The following is an 18,996-nucleotide window of genomic DNA, read 5'->3' as shown; positions in this document are numbered from 1 at the left end:
TTAAAAACATGAACTTTTGCTAGATCAAGTCGTTAAGCATTCTCAGGCCCTCTTCTCAGGGCAGGGTGTCCCTGGGCAGTGCTTTCTGGGACAAGCACCTAAGTGGATCTTGTCCCACGATAAATAGCAATAATAAAAACAGAGAAGCCCTAAGGACCTAACCTTCTGCATGGCAAGGAAATCGCTTTTGCATGGTGCTATCTTATGAACAGGTCCTGAACACAAACCAACTGGCAATGGATATTGGGCTGCGTATAGATAAGGGCATTAAAAGAAATGGTAGTTGAAATCATGTCAATGAAACTTTAAGGTGAGCAAAAACTAGACTAAATGACCGCACTTTCTCAGGGAAGCCATTTGCTTATTGTCTATTTCAGAGGCATGTTCAGTTTGATGGGTAAGCGCATTTAACCAGGTTTGAAAACACGGTCTCCGGCCTCCTAGATACGTTATTACTAATGACAGTACTAGTAGTACATTATTCTTTGTGGTATATTATTACAATTGGTACTGTCTCTATACTAGTGAATTATGGTGTAGATTATGGAACTCCAGTGGCTACAGCCACGAGAAGGAACAGAATCAGAGTCCAGGGATATCAGGAGAAATGCTTCTCATCTGACTGTATCCGCTTTCTTGATGTCTGACATGCATCTTTCCCTGTGCACACTGGCATGTGTACACACACTGTGTCACTTACACTAGCACTAACCCCCGTGAATCAAGACTAAGTGTAGCTGCTAACCTATAGACTCTAAGTGTCCGTTAAATGCCACACCTCTCCATACTACGTGTTTGTTCCCAGCATAGCTCATACTTTGTCTTATTCCATGATTTTGTTTCAACAAAACTTCATGCAATACTTTTCTTTTAACAGTGTAACCAAACAAACCCACATTAGAGTTTGATGTTAAACAAACATAAAAACACAATTAGGGAAAGAGCTGGCTGCAGGCTTCAAGTCTGGCCAGCCAGGGAGCCTGGGCTGTTTCAGAGGAACTGACACTTACAGACACGGACTTACGAACACTCCATGTTTTCCTTTTCCTAGAAAACATTTTTATCTTCTCTTTGACAACATAGCTTTTGCCAGAAACTTCAAATGCCCAGTTTGCCAACATGTTTCGAGGTGACCATGCTAATATCATGATTACAGAACTCTTTTACAAAACTAAAAAGTATGTGATGAACTTTAACATTCTGAAGTTATCATTTACAAAAATTATAAAACATCCATGATTTGCTTTAATAATTAATAATATAATATATTATCATAATCATAACATGAATGTAAAATGTATATACTTCAATAAAATATATATACTTCAATCCACGCAAAATACTTTCCTGATGATTTTCATCATGACCTTCCAACACAGTTCTGAAATGTACCGCTGAAGCACCAAATACACTCTAACCTACTTCTCTTCTGTCTTTTTGTTTTGAGACAAGGACTTGTCTGTGTGGCACAGGCTACCCTTAATACTAATCCACCAACCTCAATCTTGCAAGGGGTTAAAGGTATGTGCTATCATACCCAGTTCACTATGTAGTATTAGTAACAAAAAAATAGTTTAATAGCATAAGATGAATTAATCTGTAAAAAGGACAAAAATGCATGTTATTTTACATTTTTTCTTTCCTTTCCTTTTCTTTTCTTTTCTTTTCTTTTCTTTTCTTTTCTTTTCTGAGACCAGGTCTCTCTGTAGACCAGGCTAACCTAAAACTCTTGGTTCTCCTGAGTGCTAAAGTTATGAGACCAGGCTTTTACTCTAAAGACTCCGATAACATGCTTTCAGATTTCATAACTTACATGGACTTCACGGTAAAATGAAGAAAATGGGAGGACACTGAACATGAAAAACAGTCCCATTTCAGACTAGATGTGTAAAGGAGAAGTAACAATGTGAGTTGCCAAGGAGGGCACTTCACACGGGTGCTACAGCCGGCTGGTCTCAGACTTACCATTTCCCCCACCATAGGGTCCCAATAACACACAATACAGAGACTGGATAAACCAAGAGACTGGGCAAGAAATGCTACAGCTAGCTAGCACTAACTTTTCCTTGGGGCCCAAAACAGGAATTCTTCATCAGGAAATATATAAAAGAAGACCATCGTCCCAATCCCTTAAGTTGGGGTGGATAATTTTGATTGCTTGATGTGTTATCATCTAGGATAGTAGGTTGTTTTGTTTAATTATTGTATTCTATATTAACAGAAATGTAAGGTTTTTGTTTAATTATCGTATATTAATAGAAATTTAAGTTTTTCTTTAATTACTATATATTGATAGAAAATTCTTTCCTTTGAATTATTGTATATTGATAGATATTCAAGGCTTCTTGTTCATTGCATGTGGATAGAAATTTAAGGTTGTTTTGTTAGACTGTTGTTTGACTATATTGTTCATAAGCCATTTAGGGGAACACCAAGGCCAGGAAGTGGGAGTGGGTGGGTTGGGGAGCAGGGCAGGGGAGGGTATAGGGGGCTTTCAGAATAGCATTTGAAGTGTAAATGAAGAAAATATCTAATAAAAAAAGAAAATGTGATGTTTTTTATAATTATTTCTATTGTGTGTAGATTGTTAGTGTTAGAGAAAAGACAATTCATAAACAGGGGGATATGAAGTGGAAACTTAAGGGTTCTTTGGAAAGTCAGTTGGATGGTGCTTTACTGGGGCAAACACGTGAAGGAACATTTAGCTGAAGTGGACAGAGGTGAAAGACTAAGGCAGACTTGTGAAGGAACGTTTGACTGAAGCAGACACAAGTGAAAGGATGACCTGCTAAAGCAAGCACGTGAAAGGACACAGGATAAATGACTCTTTCCTAACAACACGCATGTATTGGTCAGCCTTACATCACCTAATTGGGCTGCATCTGTCAGGACTCCATGGAGAGAAATGCACCAAGAAACTTCTGGTGGTGTGCTGCAGTTTCTTGCAGCTTTCACTGACTTGGGCTGATTGGCAGAGTGATGTCAGCTGGGACAGATGCACATGCTGAGGCAAAACCTGTGCTGAGTCCTGTGGAGGGCATGTGATGTTTGGGAGGAGTATAAAGAGAACTTGAAAGACACTGAGGGAGGCTGAACTAGACCTACTTAGAGAGCTAGCTGTGCAAAGACTGTTGGCTGATCTTCACTTCCCTGAGAGAGGCAGAGCAGAGATCTTCTCCTGGCCTTCTTCCTGGCCCCTCCTGCTGACTCCTGCCAAAGCTGAGACCTGCCTGTCTCTGCTAGGTAGTGCCACCACTGCTAATTTGTGTTTGCTATCCTGGCAACTGAACTGGACTGCTGGTGTATCCATGAACTGCTGATTTCCAGACAACACAGTAGGAGTTGCTGCCAAAGAACCTTTCTAGGCAGGTCCACTTCCTCCCAACCCCTGGTATCCTTTTTTTCCCACTACCTCTGGTGGGTAGTGATCTAAAAGGGAAGTTAAAGCATTAAAAATAGGTTTTGAAAAAATTAAAGTCGGGGCTGGAGAAATGGCTCCGTGGTTAAAAGCACTGTCTGTTCTTCCAAATGTCATGAGTTCAATTCCCAGCAACAACATGGTGGCTCACAACCATCTGTAATTGGATCTGATGCCATCTTCTGGTGTGTCAGTGACAGGATTTACTTATTTATACATTAAATAAATCTTAATAGAAAAAAATTAAAGTTACAATTATTTTCATGTAAAGTATAGACTGGATCCCACCAAAATTCCATGTTGAAAACAAATTCTCAAAGGATAAACACTATGTGTGAAATTTTATTATTTTTTTCTGGTACTTTCAAAGAGTTCAACAAATGTAGATTTGAGGGTAGGGTGTTAATTTTTCTCCTTGTGTTTTAAAGCTGTCACTGACTTCTGCCTCCAGTGTTTCTGAAAAAAAGCCAGCCATCATTTGTCTGCAGGCTAAGGGTGAACTGATCTTCTATAGTTAACTTTGATAAGCATTTAATTCGGTACAAACCATATTCATATTATAAAGTGTTATTCAAAATATGATATCCTGAAAAAGAAAACAGCAACAGAACACTTTAAGAACATAAGCCACATGCCTAGGACATCTTTATCTTCTCTGGATCATATTTTTAATCTGCTCTGTAACTATCTTTAAGCATAGCTCAGTGGAAGAATACTGTGCACGCGACCACACACACACACACACACACACACACATACACACACACACACAGCAGGAGAGAATTTACATTCTTTCAAAGATAAAGAATAACTGCATTTGTTGATAAGAATTCTAACAAGTGGGGTCTCTTTCTACAGACAAAGGCAGGATCTGACACCAAGACAAGACAACTGGCCACTAACTTGGCCATTACCCTCCCCTGCCTTTAGACTTCCCAACACCATTGTGAGTTCAGCTACTTAATATAGAAACAAATGCCAGTCCACGGGACTCATCTGTAAGTTCCAGAGTAATCTCCAAAACGTCTGGGCAGTTTCAGAAGTATTTAAGTGGGGAAAAAAAACTATAACAGCTTGTATTATAATAAAAGTTGGCTTAAAACCTTGCGATAAAGTGCAGTCTGCATTAATCATACTCTTGGAAGACTCTGCCTTAGGCAAGCACAGAGCTACAATAGTGTTTTATAAACTGAAAGTCATTTCAGGAAGGGGAACTTAGGCTGTATGCAAATACATGAGATAATACTTTCTTGTAGGAATAATACTCCTATATGTAATATAGGTATGTATATATATGTGTGTGTGTGTGTGTTCATATATACACATATAAATAATATTTTTGATCATATTCATTTATTCATAAGCCACTCTTTTTCATATGATCTTAACTTTTCCCATTGTTTTTTTTCCCCTCTGAGGCTATGTGCTACTAAACAAGTGTCTATAGAATGACTTCAGGTCTCGGCAGCATGATTAATGCAATTGAAAGGAGGTTTGCCGAAAGAATAAACACACTGAAATAGTGAGTGATCCTGTGCACAGCTTTCACTTGCCATGAGAGAACAATGTGGTCTGCCCTTTCAGCAATTATTTTTAAAAACCCAGCCTCATAAAAAGAGAACATAGCTGCTAATAGGCTTATTTTTCTTTTTCGCAAGCAGTGATTTGTAATGTTATTAAAAAGTTAAAGGCATATTAAATCACATGAATATATATTTATCCTCATTCTGTGCATAAATACTAGCTGCTACACACATAATCTGAAAGGAAAATACTTTTAAATTTAAACACATAGGAAATATTGACGTTCTAAGCTGTTAAGGATCACTTAGCTTCCATTACAACAAACAAGTTATTTAGTGACTCCCAAAGAGTGTGCTGCTAAGCATATGGGTGTGGAAGAACAAAGGCTCATTTCCAGAATACGAATTTGCTGCCAATTGTTTTCTACATCACATTTAAAAGAAGCGACCACTGAGAACAAAGCTAGCCTTTATGTTATTGGTCACGTGTCTCGGGTTCTAGGGCATTAAGAGACCAAATGTGATTGACTTAGCTCTTGCTTCATTACCCTGGACCTTCTGCTGAAAATGCAACAGCACAGTGTGCAAGGTGGCGTCTTCCGTGAAGTAATCTAAGGGGATGAGGACACAACCCCTCGCACAGGTGACTCCTGCTTTGTGTTGTCTGTTCCGATTTGGAACATGAAGTAAATGATCACTATTACCCCATGACCGACCAGGTCCTCTGTGTTCCCACAGCTAGCATTACCCCATGACCGACCAGGTCCTCTGTGTCCCCACAGCTAGGATTACTCCATGACCGACCAGGTCCTCTGTGTCCCCACAGCTAGAATTACTCCATGACCGACCAGGTCCTCTGTGTCCCCACAGCTAGGATTACTCCATGACCGACCAGGTCCTCTGTGTCCCCACAGCTAGGATTACTCCATGACCAACCAGGTCCTCTGTGTCCCCACAGCTAGGATTACTCCATGACCGACCAGGTCCTCTGTGTCCCCACAGCTAGGATTACTCCATGACCGACCAGGTCCTCTGTGTCCCCACAGCTAGGATTACTCCATGACCAACCAGGTCCTCTGTGTCCCCACAGCTAGAATTACTCCATGACCGACCAGGTCCTCTGTGTCCCCACAACTAGGATTACCCCACAACATACCAGGTCCTCTGTGTCCCCACAGCTAGGATTACTCCATGACCGACCAGGTCCTCTGTGTCCCAACAACTAGTATTACTCCATGACTGACCAGGTCCTCTGTGTTCCCACAGCTAGCCAGGCAGATACATAAAAATCCAGGAGCTTCCTGAAGTATAAACAGCACTTTCAGTACCTGGACAATGGAGGAAACAAAGGCACAGAGTCTCTGCTGCCTTCAGCTCATCTCCCTGACACAGAAGCAGGAACTCCACTGTCACTGTGCATCTGAGTGTTTCTCCATCAAGTAAAGGAACTTTAGGATCCAAAGCAGCCGAGTCTGGCTACCAATAACCAAACGATCGTGAAAACCAACACAAAAATGACAAACCCATACATGAAGGGTTGGCTTACAAATCTCAAAAAGATAAATGTGATAGTTAATCCTGTTCTTCCTCCTTCTCTTCTTCCTCCTCCTCTTCTTCTTCCTTTTTCTCTCCTACTTCTTTTCCTCCTCTCCTCTTCCTCCTCCTCTTGAGTTTTTTGAATCAAGGTTTCTCTGTGTCGTTCTAACTGACCTGGACCTCACTCCATAGATCAGGCTGGCCTCAAACTCAGAGATCCGCCTTCCTCTGCCTCCTGAGTGCTGGGATTAAAAGACCGGTTTGATAGTTAATATTCATAATCTACTCCCTAGTAATTAAGAAGTGTTTGATTATTAGGAAAGCACAACTCAAAGTATATCTGTGATGGTATCTCTAGATGCAATTAGACCATGAGGGTTCTACCACACATGCACCCAGGCATGCACACATGCACATGCACACGCATGAACACGCACACACCAAATGGATGCAGCCCTTAATAGACGATAATATGATGGTGAATTTGGGTAACTTAATGCCCAAGAACCCAAAACAAAGACAAAAACCATAAAGAATGGTAGTGAAGAAAGGTGGTGGGGGCTTGTAAAAAAATGAAGGCTGCTGGAGGTGTGTCCCTGTGGGGGTGGGTGGGGATGTTAAATCTGCTTCTCCCTGCATTCTCCTTTTTCTCTATATTCTGGTTAACCATGATGTTAACTGCTCTGTCCTGTAACTGCCTCTCCCCTATTATGGACTGAACCCTCTGAAAACAGAAGGTCTTCCTCCTTTGTCATAGTGACAGAAAACTAGCTAATACATGAAGTAGATTAGAGATGATTGTATTTCACTTCTGTGACAAAAAAAAAAAAAACAAACAAAAAAACATGCTAATGGAAACTTCCACTAATAATGAAGAGCTGTAATCTACAAAAATGTAAAATGTTATGGATGGTAGAGAGTCTGCTGATGCCACAGTCCTAAGCAGTAGACTTCCAAAGACAAACTGTCCTTCACCAGATATGCCTGTCTGTTTGTCCCTAAGCACACATGAGCATAACAGACTGGCATCCTCACAGAAAATACGGAAAGCCAAGAGTGTGTCCTGGTCTATCAGTGAGCCAAGCCCTCATGTTCAGAAAAGAGTTTTCAATGAAATAACACCATGAAGAAGGTGGGTTAAATTACTAAGATAATGCTTTTTGGGGAATGAATAGATAACATTTCTTCCCAATCTTCAGTAACGACGTAAGTGGTAAGAAAAGTCATACCAAATGAACTTGTAAGTACTTCGTAATTTCTTCAAAGAGTGCAACCAGCATTTCAAATTGAGGGTTTTTCTAGAAGGGTACTGTACCAATGGGCATGTTTTTATTTAGCTTGTTCTTATGAAAACTTATTTTAAAGTGGTATTTTGGACCCCCTATACTGGATATTTTTTCCCTTCATTTCATAGTTTGGGTATAATGTCTCTCAATTATGTGTTTAGCTTTAGAAAATCATTCTCTATCAATAGCTAATCTACTAATAGCTATGATATCCTCATGGAAAACTAACAGCACAGACAAGCAGTGATCTATGCCCACCCTTCTAGAGAATGTCTTTTTTGAAAGAAAAAAAAAATCAGCAAAGACCTGGTTCTTTATGTTCTTTATGGTGAAAGGCGATGTAGGAAGAATCACTCTACCTTGACACAAACATACAGTGCTCTTACTGACAGAAGAGTAACTCTAAAATGCTTTTCAAATGGTGTTTCTATATTGTTTTATGTAAGTACCACCTTTGATCAACTACACAGAGCAGGGATTGCCTGAACCCAACCTCATTCCTTAACTTGGATCCAGTACCACAGGGACTTCTATTTCTCACCTACTGGGGTACAGGACGTTCTCATTAAGAAACTACTCCTTAATAATGCCTAGTCCACCTGTGGTGAAAGAGGAACTATGTATTTTCTACAAAGATCTGCATGTTTGCTAAGGGTGGCATGGCGAAGCTGTCAAGAAAGGCAGAAGGAAAAGAGGGGTCTGCAGAGGCAAGAAGGCAGGAAAGGAGAAAGGAAAATCAAGAGGAAATATGGGGTTCTCTGAACAGCCAAAGAGATGGCCGTGTGGCATCTTTCTATGGCAGATTGCAGCCAACACCTGTGTGGCTGTGGCTCCTGAGACTCAGTTTAAACACTGGTCAACCTAGGTCCTATTTTATTGAACGATTCATGTCTTACTGAAATAAATACTGCATTTAATTTATTAAGTTATTAGCTTCCCACAAAATTAAATATTCATCATATTTGAGATTCCATAATATTTTATCAACATATGTGCAGTACTTGATCTGCTTTTGGACCTACGGCATGAAAGGTGGTTCTAATAAAAAATATATAGGATTATATGATATTAGAATATTAGTCACAAAATACATTCAAGATGGTCTGCTATATATACTTAAGTTAGGAATCTATGCCCAGAAAAGTACATGCGTAGAAAAACATGGAGTATAAATTTGGAGGTCAAGCACTGAGGCAGAAGATTGTTAAGAGATGAGATGAGATGAGATGAAAGACAAAGCTGCATTTGAGTTTCTCTGACTGCTGACTAGAGGTATTCATGGCAAAAGTAAAGAGTATGAGAACAAAGGGGGAAAATGATTTAAGGACCATAGGAAAGTTGAAGCCAGCTCAGGAAAGACCAAGACACTACGGGCCTGTTTCAAAGTACGTATTTTGTACTATCAAAACCATCAGCTGGGGATCTAAAATTGATTCAGGAAATAAATGCAGGGCTGAGAGCAATCTAATCCTATCAAAACACAGGAGTAGCCATGGCGTGTTACAAAGAGTGGCGTAATCACAGCTATGGGAGCTTCAGATGTAAGTTTGAATGTGTGAATCACACAGAGCGATCTTTAAACATAAAGATACCTGCAGACTTCAGAAATTGTTCTAGTTGGTGGAGGGAGAGACAAGCTCTGTGACGTCAGTTCTCTATGATGTCAGTTCTCTCATCCTCTAGGCAGATTTTCAGGTCACAGTCAGGTCACCAGGTTTGCATGGCACGTGCCTCGGCCTACTGAGCCATGTCATTACAACTTTTAGCTAGTAATTTTGATGAAAATAAATACGTATCTTGTGCCATCTGGTACACAAAACTACTTTAAATAGCTAATATTGGTACCTGATTCCCCCAAAGGACTTAAGTTGTAAAGACTCTCCAAAAACTGTCAAGTCTTCCTATTTTGAAAAAGAATAATAAAAACATTCAACATTTCTCAATCAAATGCAATTTTTCGGGACATCTCTGCAAATTGAAATATCATTTGGAATATCTGCATTAATACTGAAAATCAAATTAATACTGAAATCAAATAATAAACCATTTGGTTTCTATTTATAGTCTTTATTTTCAACTGCTGTTTGGTTTTTTTGTTTGTTTGGGCTTTTTGCAATAAGCACTGATTTAACTGTTTGCAGTTTAGCAGGGAATTCATTAGCAGTAATTAATCTCTAACCATAACCATATTTCTTATAACCATGAACTCACTCATGAAAGGAGATGATAGCCCTTGCAAACATTCATGGACTAATCTGAGCTATACGTTGAATTATGTTAAAAAAAAAACAAACTAAAATGATCTTCCAAAATTACAAATATTGCTGCCTACTTAAGAGGCATGACAAACTGAGAAAATTAGCTGTTTCTTCAGAAAGCACAGTCAACCTAAACAAGAAGAATGCATGTCAGGCTGACAACCCATGCCTAGCATATCTTGGAGAATTTACCATGCTGCTTCATTTAGCCTAACAAGTTGCGCAAGGTGGTCACCAGAATTGGCCAGGACACATAAACACATCTTCTGATGTCTATCATTTATAACATTTGACATGAATGTACTGTAGTTGGAAATATTTTTATTTTGTTTTATGTATATGAGTGTTTTGTCTACACACACATATTGGCACCACATGCATGCCTGGTGCTGACAGAGGTCAGAAGAGGGCATTCTGGAGTTAGAGTTTTGGATGGTTATGAGGTATTATGCGAGTGCTTGGAACCAACCCCAAGTCTTCTGTGAGAACAACAAGTAATCTTTAGTGCAAAGCCAACTCTTTAGTTTATTTGAAAATATTTTAAGTGATACCTTTATTTAATACATAATATATATGTAATATGGACATATTATATATACATTTAATACATAATATATATGTACATATTACATACACTATAATTATATTATAATGCTTATATAATATATATTAATAGAAAAATGTAAGATATTATTCCATATCAAATAAGGTAGTAAAATCATGCCTGTGACTGCTGAGTGCCAATTTGGTTTGGTTTAGAATCACCTAAACGGTCGTGAGAAAATACCCAGACATGTCTGGGAGAGCATATACAGGTTCCTGGTGGCTAGAAGGTTGATGGTGAGCAGCACTGTCTACTTGACAGGGGTCTGGGCGAAGTAAATGAGAAAAACAACAGAGGGGCAGCTTCTCCCCGTTCAGTGTTCTGCCTGCATCACCTGGACGTTCTCTCCCTCATTCCTTCCTGCCACCATGCTGTCCTGCCCAATGACCTGGGACCAAGCAAACTATAAACCAAATGCTCTAAACCAATGCTACTCAACTTGTGGGTTGCAACCCCCTTGTGGTCACATATCAGACATTTACATTATGATTCATAACAGTAGCAACATTAAAGTTAGGAAGTCGCACCAAAATGATTTTATGGTTGGGGATCTTCACAAAGTGAGGAACTATATGTACTGAGGGTCAGCAGCACTAGGAAGGCCGAGGACCGCTGCTCTGGAACCATGGGCCAGAGTAAAGCTCTCCATTATTTCTATTCAGCATTACTTCTATTCATTGTTTTGTTCATAACAGCAAAGAAGCTAACCCACACAGAAACATTTTAAATCATTTGTCATTTTCTTTAAGGATACAACTCGATTTTTAAGGATTATAGCGCTAAGTGGGTATTAAAGGAACTATTTAAAGAGACTAAATCGCAAAAGCCATCATATGTGTGTAATGAAACAAAGAAATGGCTTCTTTCAGAGAACTAATTTTACTAGCCTCTGAAACTTGACTGGTCAACATGGGAATACAAACCTCTTTCACAGACTCAATAAAAAAAGAAAAGTACCCCTAGTTTATTTTAAAACAAAAAGCAAAAAAAAAAAACCTCTGTCACCAGGTCACAGTGCAGAACGGTGAAGCACGCAACACAGAATGGCACTGTCCACTTTCCAGGTTACAAACACAAACCAGGATGGATTTCTGTTCAGTGGAGTGGTGATGTAAAAATAAGCAGTTCACCTATCAGTCCTTCTAACAGCAAGGACAGCAAGAACAGTACTCACCTTCAGATAAATCAAGAGTGACAGTGGGACACAAACAACTCATTTAAATCACTGACTGAGTTTTTGCTTAATGACCTACATGGCTCTGGGACCTGGCTTCCAGAAGGGAGCAAGGGGGCCCTCTCGTGAGCACAGGAAAAGCTACAGGGAATAAAAGGAGTATGCCCCAATATAATAAAGGGCCCCTAGGATAGAACTACGGCTGACACCACACTGAACAGGAGAAACACGGGAAGTTATTTGTATTTCCTTAGAGGATGCTCACCTTGCCGGCTGTTATTTTTCCATATTTTTCTTTTAGGCTTTGCAGTTTCTGAGCTCATTTTGAATTTATTGGGGCAATACAAGAGGAGGACAGATCTGAGAGATATTAAAAGTTTGACTCCATGAGCTGGCCGGGAAGGGGAGAAGGCAGAGGAGTTAGGGAGGCTGCCAGGGAGCATTCAAACCAAGTCAACGGCATTCTCTGCTAAGCAGATAGCCTCATCATAATGATTAAGCCCATTTCCAACCACAGTAAACACCCCCATCCACGCAGAATGCGCTAAGTCTTCCAGAGGATGCCTAAAATCCCAAACAGCACCTAGTCATTATATGTATGCTATCTTCCCTCTATGTGAATAACTTCGACAAAGCTTGACTCGAAGACTGTCTGCAATGAGATTTACAATACGTTTTAATCATAAGGTGAAATAATTACGGCTATATCCTGTAATAAAATCCCCAGCATGACTACCACTAAGCTTTGAGTACATTATTATATTATTTATACTATATTATATTATTATATATTTAAGAAACAATTACATAAATGTAAGCAGAATGATAGAAACCATAGACAAGGGGAAGCGATGTGCTGCATCTCTCTCCTCATTGAGACAGTAATCTGTATTTGTGTTTTCAAGACTTTACTCACAATACTGACCACTTTTCCCAATGATATCCTTAACTCAGTGAAGCCACACCCCTCTTAATAAGCCTAGTGTGCATCTTCTTTTGATTCCCAGACTCTCCAGCAATGACTTCAGTCCTTGCCTCACACCTTTCTCATGAATCAAGACTTTCTTTCAGATTCATTCTCCTACTCTCTAAAAGCTACATTGCCTGCCAACCCTACCTCTTAGTTGTTGAAGACCTTCAAATCTCTCAATTAGATTATGGAGAGAGTGTTTTAATAGATCTCTCAGCCTACCCATTCTAACTAGAACATCCATCTGTTAGTCCTCTGCTTAAAATCCTTTAATTACATGGCACTGCTTGACATGGTAACAGCAAGGATCACTTACTTACAACTATTTGTCAAGAGTCCTAGAAAGTCTCTTTTATGCATATTTATTGGAAACTTGGAATTTATAGTGATGGAAGCCAGTTCAGCTATAGGGGTTTCTTCCACACGAAGATAAGTTCTGGAAGATTGTGTTCCAGACTGTTGGGTTCTGATCCCTACTTGTCGATCTTGACCTCAAACTACAGCCTTTCCTGCGGCACTCTAGCCATATCAAAACCATGCTCATCCCTAGAATTATACCCCTTTATACACAGACTGAATTCACTTTCATTCTAGGATCATGTTCACCCTCCACTACATGACCTACCACATATCGCACTTATCAAAGATTTTACAATCCCACATATCGCACATTATCAAAGATTTTACAGTCCCACAGTGCTCTGTTTGACTGTGTTGTATTATATTCCACACTAAATCACAGTTTATCATCTATTCCTTTTAATAAACTCAAAATGTTTAAAGCAAGGACTCTATGTCTCATATCAAATGCCTGCATTAAGACACTGCCTAAAGTACTGAGTAAAAAAACTAACAATTACCCACTGAATAAAACAGAGTGAGGGGAGGGAAGGCAGGTGGTGGAAATTGAGTCCAGCGAAGACACAGAGGAAGAACAGGGGGCTTCACCCCAGATGCTCAGGAGCACAGCCATCCGCAGCACAAGCCGGGACCATTGGGATGCAACCACTGTCTGTGGCCACAGACGCGGCTCACCGAAAGTACTAAACAGGCTTCAGGGAAAAACTGCTCTTTACAAAGCCCAGGTCACAGGCACTGCATGCTGACCAGCTCTCAAGAGGCTCTGCTTCCCACGCTTTAGCAAAAAAGGCACATTTCCCCTGACTGTTTGCTTCATCTGTTGCTAGCAAATGATATGTTGCTAATAAACACTTTTTAAATTAAGATAACAAAGTATATCTTATACAAAGTATAATATACACACATATATATATATATATATATGTATATATATATATATATATATATAGAGAGAGAGAGAGAGAGAGAGAGAGAGAAGAGATGAAAGATGAAAGACAGGGGAAGGGAGAGAGAGGGGGAGAGACAAGGAGAGGGAAGGGAGGGAGAGAGAGAGAGAGAGAGAGAAATAGGTATTACAGGTAAAAACTCAATATCATTTAGGATCTGTCTTCTTTTCATAACATGACATGCTTAAATACAATATTTATAAATTTGGTAGCAGCAGGTTTATAAAGAAACAAATCTCCAGATCAGCCTCTCTAACGGGAAGCAGTAAGAAAAGCAGTCTTCCTTCTGTTGAACACTGTGAAACTTTCCTTCTGCCCAGGGATTCACGCAGGCTCTATCCAAACCCTCTCCAAAGACCAGAACCCGATCGATCGCCTTACGAACTCTGTGTATGTGGGTGCGACCTCTCGGTTCCTATTCTCAGCTACAGGACCGCACAGCAAGGATAGAACAATGGTATGGAAAGTTACCCTCCTCTCCAATTGGCCTCTCTAATGCAGAGTTATTGCTTCCATGTGTTGAAAAAAAGAAAGAAGACGAAGGAAAAAAAAAAGAAAAAAGAAAAAGAAACCTTTAAGTCAACCACAATCCCTAAAACTTTTGGCGTTCTTATTGAGTATTGAATCCAGAAGGGGGATTTAAAAAAAAAACAAAAAACAAAAAACTTTTTTTTATTATCACACCATTATATCAGAGATCAGAGTCAGAGACTTATCATTATGGGACTGTGCCAGAAGCTAATAATGAAGGCTGGTTTCTAAAATGTCCACAGGAATCATGCTATGTTGCTAAAGCTGTGAAATGACTACACTGGCCGGTCTTAACATTTAAATATGTAATTACTGAGTTGGAGACCAGATCCTCAAATCTACAGCACAAATTAATTTGGGAGAAGTTAAAATGGAGGAAGCTAGTGCTTCTTGAGCAGTGGACATAAAATCTGTGGCTGCAAAGCTGAGGAGCACAAACCCCACAACATAAAACTCATTTTCTGCAAAGCTGAAGAGCACAAACACCACAACATAAAACTCATTTTCTGGAAACCACGAAATCTACCGTCTTTGCTTTTTTTTGTTTTTAACCCTTCAAGTCCTCAGGACTTCAGGATTCATCATGTGTCAAATGAGGGGGGAGGGCAAAAGAGTTCGCGCATCCCAAAGTAGGAACAGATGGGAACGTAAAGTTAGATGGGGAGAGACAGCGGCGCGTTGGAAGAAGGACCAGAGCATCCTTCCCGAGGGTATCAGGCCTCAGCTTGTTCTGCCTCCCTCTTAACTTCTAAATTAAGTCCAATGTTCTCAATTAAATGTTTTCCTTTCATTCTTATCAGCATTCTTTAAAACACAGAAATCTTAGAAGGCACTATTAATAAATCTGAATGATTTCTATATACTGAACATAAGGTAGTCATTTCTCTGGTGAATTTAGCATTATTTCACAGTAAGACTATTTATAACAATGTTAATAATAATATATGGGGCTTTGTGAGGAAAAAGCCACAGCTCTGAAGGAATTGGAGATATGGACTGTAAAACATCTTGTCTGATGAGAAGGGACATCTGCAGTAAATTAAAGTTAAACAAATAAATTATGACTATATTTTTTATTCATTCGTCTATATTTTATTTCTATAAGTAAAAATAACCTTTCTATAGTAATCCTTCCGTCAGAGATTTAACTTTTTTAGCAAAGTTGATGCTTCTATCCAGTGATACCAATTATAAAACTTGAAAAGCTATTTGGTAGGGTGATAAATTCTCTCCTTTTTTAAATCTTGACTATGGATAATAGGTTGAAATATAAATAAAACAGTTTTAGGTTTTCAAGAGTTTTCAGATTTTTTTTTATTTAAAAACAGTAGTTTTACTATTTAATAATTATTTTCCTAAGCACTTTAAAAAATTAACCATGGATTTCTAAAAACCTGCTACGAATGCGCCACATAATAACATGTGGGGTGCAACATTTTTCATAGAAAATTTAAGATTCTCTGAAACAACGAGAAGCAGATATTTTAGCAAGAAGTGATCAAATTCAGGGTCCTCCCTCATTTACAGTTTCAAGCTTCTTTCTCCCAAAGAGAATGAAAAGTTTTCCCTCGGACACTTCCTTTCTCTGCAGCTCGGAAGGCTGACTTTCAATACCATAACCTGGTTTCATCTCTGCTAACCTTACAAGGTCCAAACATCAAAAAGAAATGTAGAAGTATGAATCACTCCAAGTGGTGAAAGCAGCCGTAAGTCACTTCAGTGACTCCACTTCAAGCAGCCCGTGGCACCAGTAACCTGATCCAGGTTTCACTGACAGGAGGAGGCTGTGAGCGCCCACCTCCTGTAGCTGCACACGTGAAAAACAACTGCTAAAACCACGAAGGACAAAGCCCATATCTCTAACTTCCTTCATCAATAAGTAAAAGCAGCAAGAGGCAAATACACTCTCTCGTAAGACCTATTTAAATTCATTTTTCTGCATTCCGTGTCTAGACAAATAAAACGAATTAAGATGAAACAAAGTTCTAATTAGATGCAAATCCCCTACAAATTTTACAGCATTACCTAATTCACCTTGTAGTTCACTCACTGAATGGTTTCTTTATAGAAACAGGCAATTCTATAATGAATTCAAAATTTCTATATTCCTCTTGGGGCTGCTGGACTCTCAGAAATGATTGTGTATGTACTCTTTGAGCACTGACTCAAAATTCCTGGACTAGTTCAAGATTTCTCTCTCGTCTTTATAAATCTATCAGTCACAGCAGTTTAGTAGCAAATACGCATCTGGTAAAAAGAGGCTATATGTTTCAGGTGCTTGCGAACACCTAAGGAGCCACAGTCAAGCTGTGAGTGTCAAGGCGTGGCACAAGCATCCGAGTTATGGTATAAGTATGATTACACAGTGGGTAATCTCCCTGTCAACTCTTACCACCAAAAATCAGCTCACAGCTTCAGGACCTAACTGTGACACACTCTTGTGATTTCTGGCGCTGGCAGGCTGCAAGGGCAGTGTTTAAACTCTTAACCCAGTGTTTCTGAAATGAGGATTTGCTAATGTATTCCTGTGGCTGCAGAGTCATTTTTCCATAAACATGAGTCCGCATACTATTCAAAATCAAGAGACACCAGACTAGATCATCTTTCGAAGCTCATTCCAGTCTGAAAACTGCATTATACTCTACAGCAGTGTACCATCAGAGACCACATTCTAAAAGCAAGCTCGGAGGAAGAAATGTTTACAAAAGTGTTTACAATCCCAAGCTCAACAACCTTCTACTAGTGGTCCTTGTATAATTATGCAAATTATATTTGGTATAGGCAATGGGCTTATTACCCAAGCAGTGGCCTAAACAGGCAGGGCTGTCAAAGCTCCTGTCGGCAGCAATCTTTCCCCTCCTGTAGGCGTCATTACAATCCCGAGTTATCAGGAGTCAGAAAATCCAGTTTCCTTTGCCAGTTCTGCCTCTGGCTTGAAATAACATTTTAGGATTACAGTGATTATTCCTGCAGCCTCGTTTTAAAAAGAGTTGGTACATTATGCTACTCAATAATGAGCGTGTCCCACAATGCAAGCCAAGTATTCAAGACACATAAATGATAGTAAGAAAAAAGAATGCAAAACACTGACAAAATTTAAATATTCACTTTTCTCAACTATGTCAGTACCTGTAGATGACAGAACGGCTTAATTTTCATTGAATATAATTATTACTTAGAATGGTTTTTAAATATTTTGTTTAAATCTGTTTCCATAGTATTATTTTAAAACTATGTAATTTTACTAACTAGCACATAAACTATTTTATTAAAAAAATTCATTTGCTGGTTAAAAGTTTAAAACTTAATTTACAGCAATATTCCTTCACTGTAACTTTTATGAAACTATTAAGCCCATACTTTTGCCTTCTCTACAAAGATGCACCTTAATAATTAAAGAACCATAATATCAGAAAAGAGAAGAAAAGCATTTATAAACTGTATTGATATTCTGATAGTTTATATCCTGATGACTTACTTTTTAATTTTAAAATAATAGGAAAAATATAATGCCTTCACATTGTACATATGTCTAATACACACATGAATAAACAGTTTTATAAAATCTTCACCTAAGAAAGAAGTATGCGGAGTTTCTCCATCTTTATACAGTATCCTAACTGAACATTTTAAAAATGGAAGTGTTTCATTCACTTCTCAAGTACTTCCAATAACATCCCGCCCTTTTATAGCTAATTAAACTGATATTTTTAAAAATGAGATACTTTTGACAAATTGAAAGGTGAGTACTACACATGTCTAAGATGAATTTCATAATGAACCTATTTCATAACAAAATTAGGTTTTACTGCAAGGGGATGTTTAGGTTGCTATGTAACAGAATTTCCTTTTCCTTTTAACGCAGCGAACACAACTTATTTTATTAAATTCATCTCCAGTTTTCCTTCTTCCATAAAGGATTTTTCCATATTGATTCATTTGAATTTTCTTCTTTTAAACATTAACTGAAGGCTAGTACAGTCTCAGTGGGGAATGTTCATTTCCCAACAGTTCAGACTTTGTTATTCTGCGATAAGCAATCGCTCCTCTGGAACAGACATGCACGACCCTCACAGATGTAAAACTCGGCGTTGCATTACTCTACCTGGACCGTGGAGCTGATCTCAGAGGCAAAGCCGCCTGTTAAGGGAGCCTCGTGGCTGATCAACAGTCGCCCCGTTTTGATCACAGACTGAAAGAGAAGAGGGGAACCTGATGTTGAAAAGAATACATATTTTACGCATATGATAGCATTTTAATTCACTAATAAAAACAAACTGCTTAAATTCCATAAATAAAAATCAGAAAACTGATTTTATGTTTAGTAAGTTATAACAAATGTCTTTCAATTGGGTACATTTTTGTACTGTCAAGAAACTTCCACATAGC

The 18,996-nt window shown here is 38.9% G+C and overlaps 1 protein-coding gene across 3 annotated transcripts in view; it reads right to left on the bottom strand.

Moving 5' to 3' along the window:
* Bckdhb (branched chain keto acid dehydrogenase E1 subunit beta) overlaps positions 1-18,996 on the bottom strand; it is a 190,916-nt gene that overhangs the window by 42,817 nt on the left and 129,103 nt on the right. For 2 of the 3 annotated variants that reach the window (XM_085827787.1, XM_085827786.1), the window contains exon 9: positions 18,713-18,799. The exons of the other annotated variant lie outside the window; for it this stretch is intronic. In XM_085827787.1, the coding sequence (XP_085683913.1) occupies positions 18,713-18,799 (87 nt within the window). The remainder of the gene's footprint in view (positions 1-18,712; positions 18,800-18,996) is intronic. 3 annotated transcript variants of the gene reach the window in all.

Source organism: Mus caroli, unplaced genomic scaffold (assembly GCF_978045245.1).
Source record: "Mus caroli unplaced genomic scaffold, Mus_caroli_1 scaffold_11, whole genome shotgun sequence".
Lineage (NCBI taxonomy): Eukaryota > Metazoa > Chordata > Mammalia > Rodentia > Muridae > Mus > Mus caroli.
Note: the sequence above shows the minus strand (reverse complement) of the source record. Positions and strands in the feature narration are given on the sequence as shown.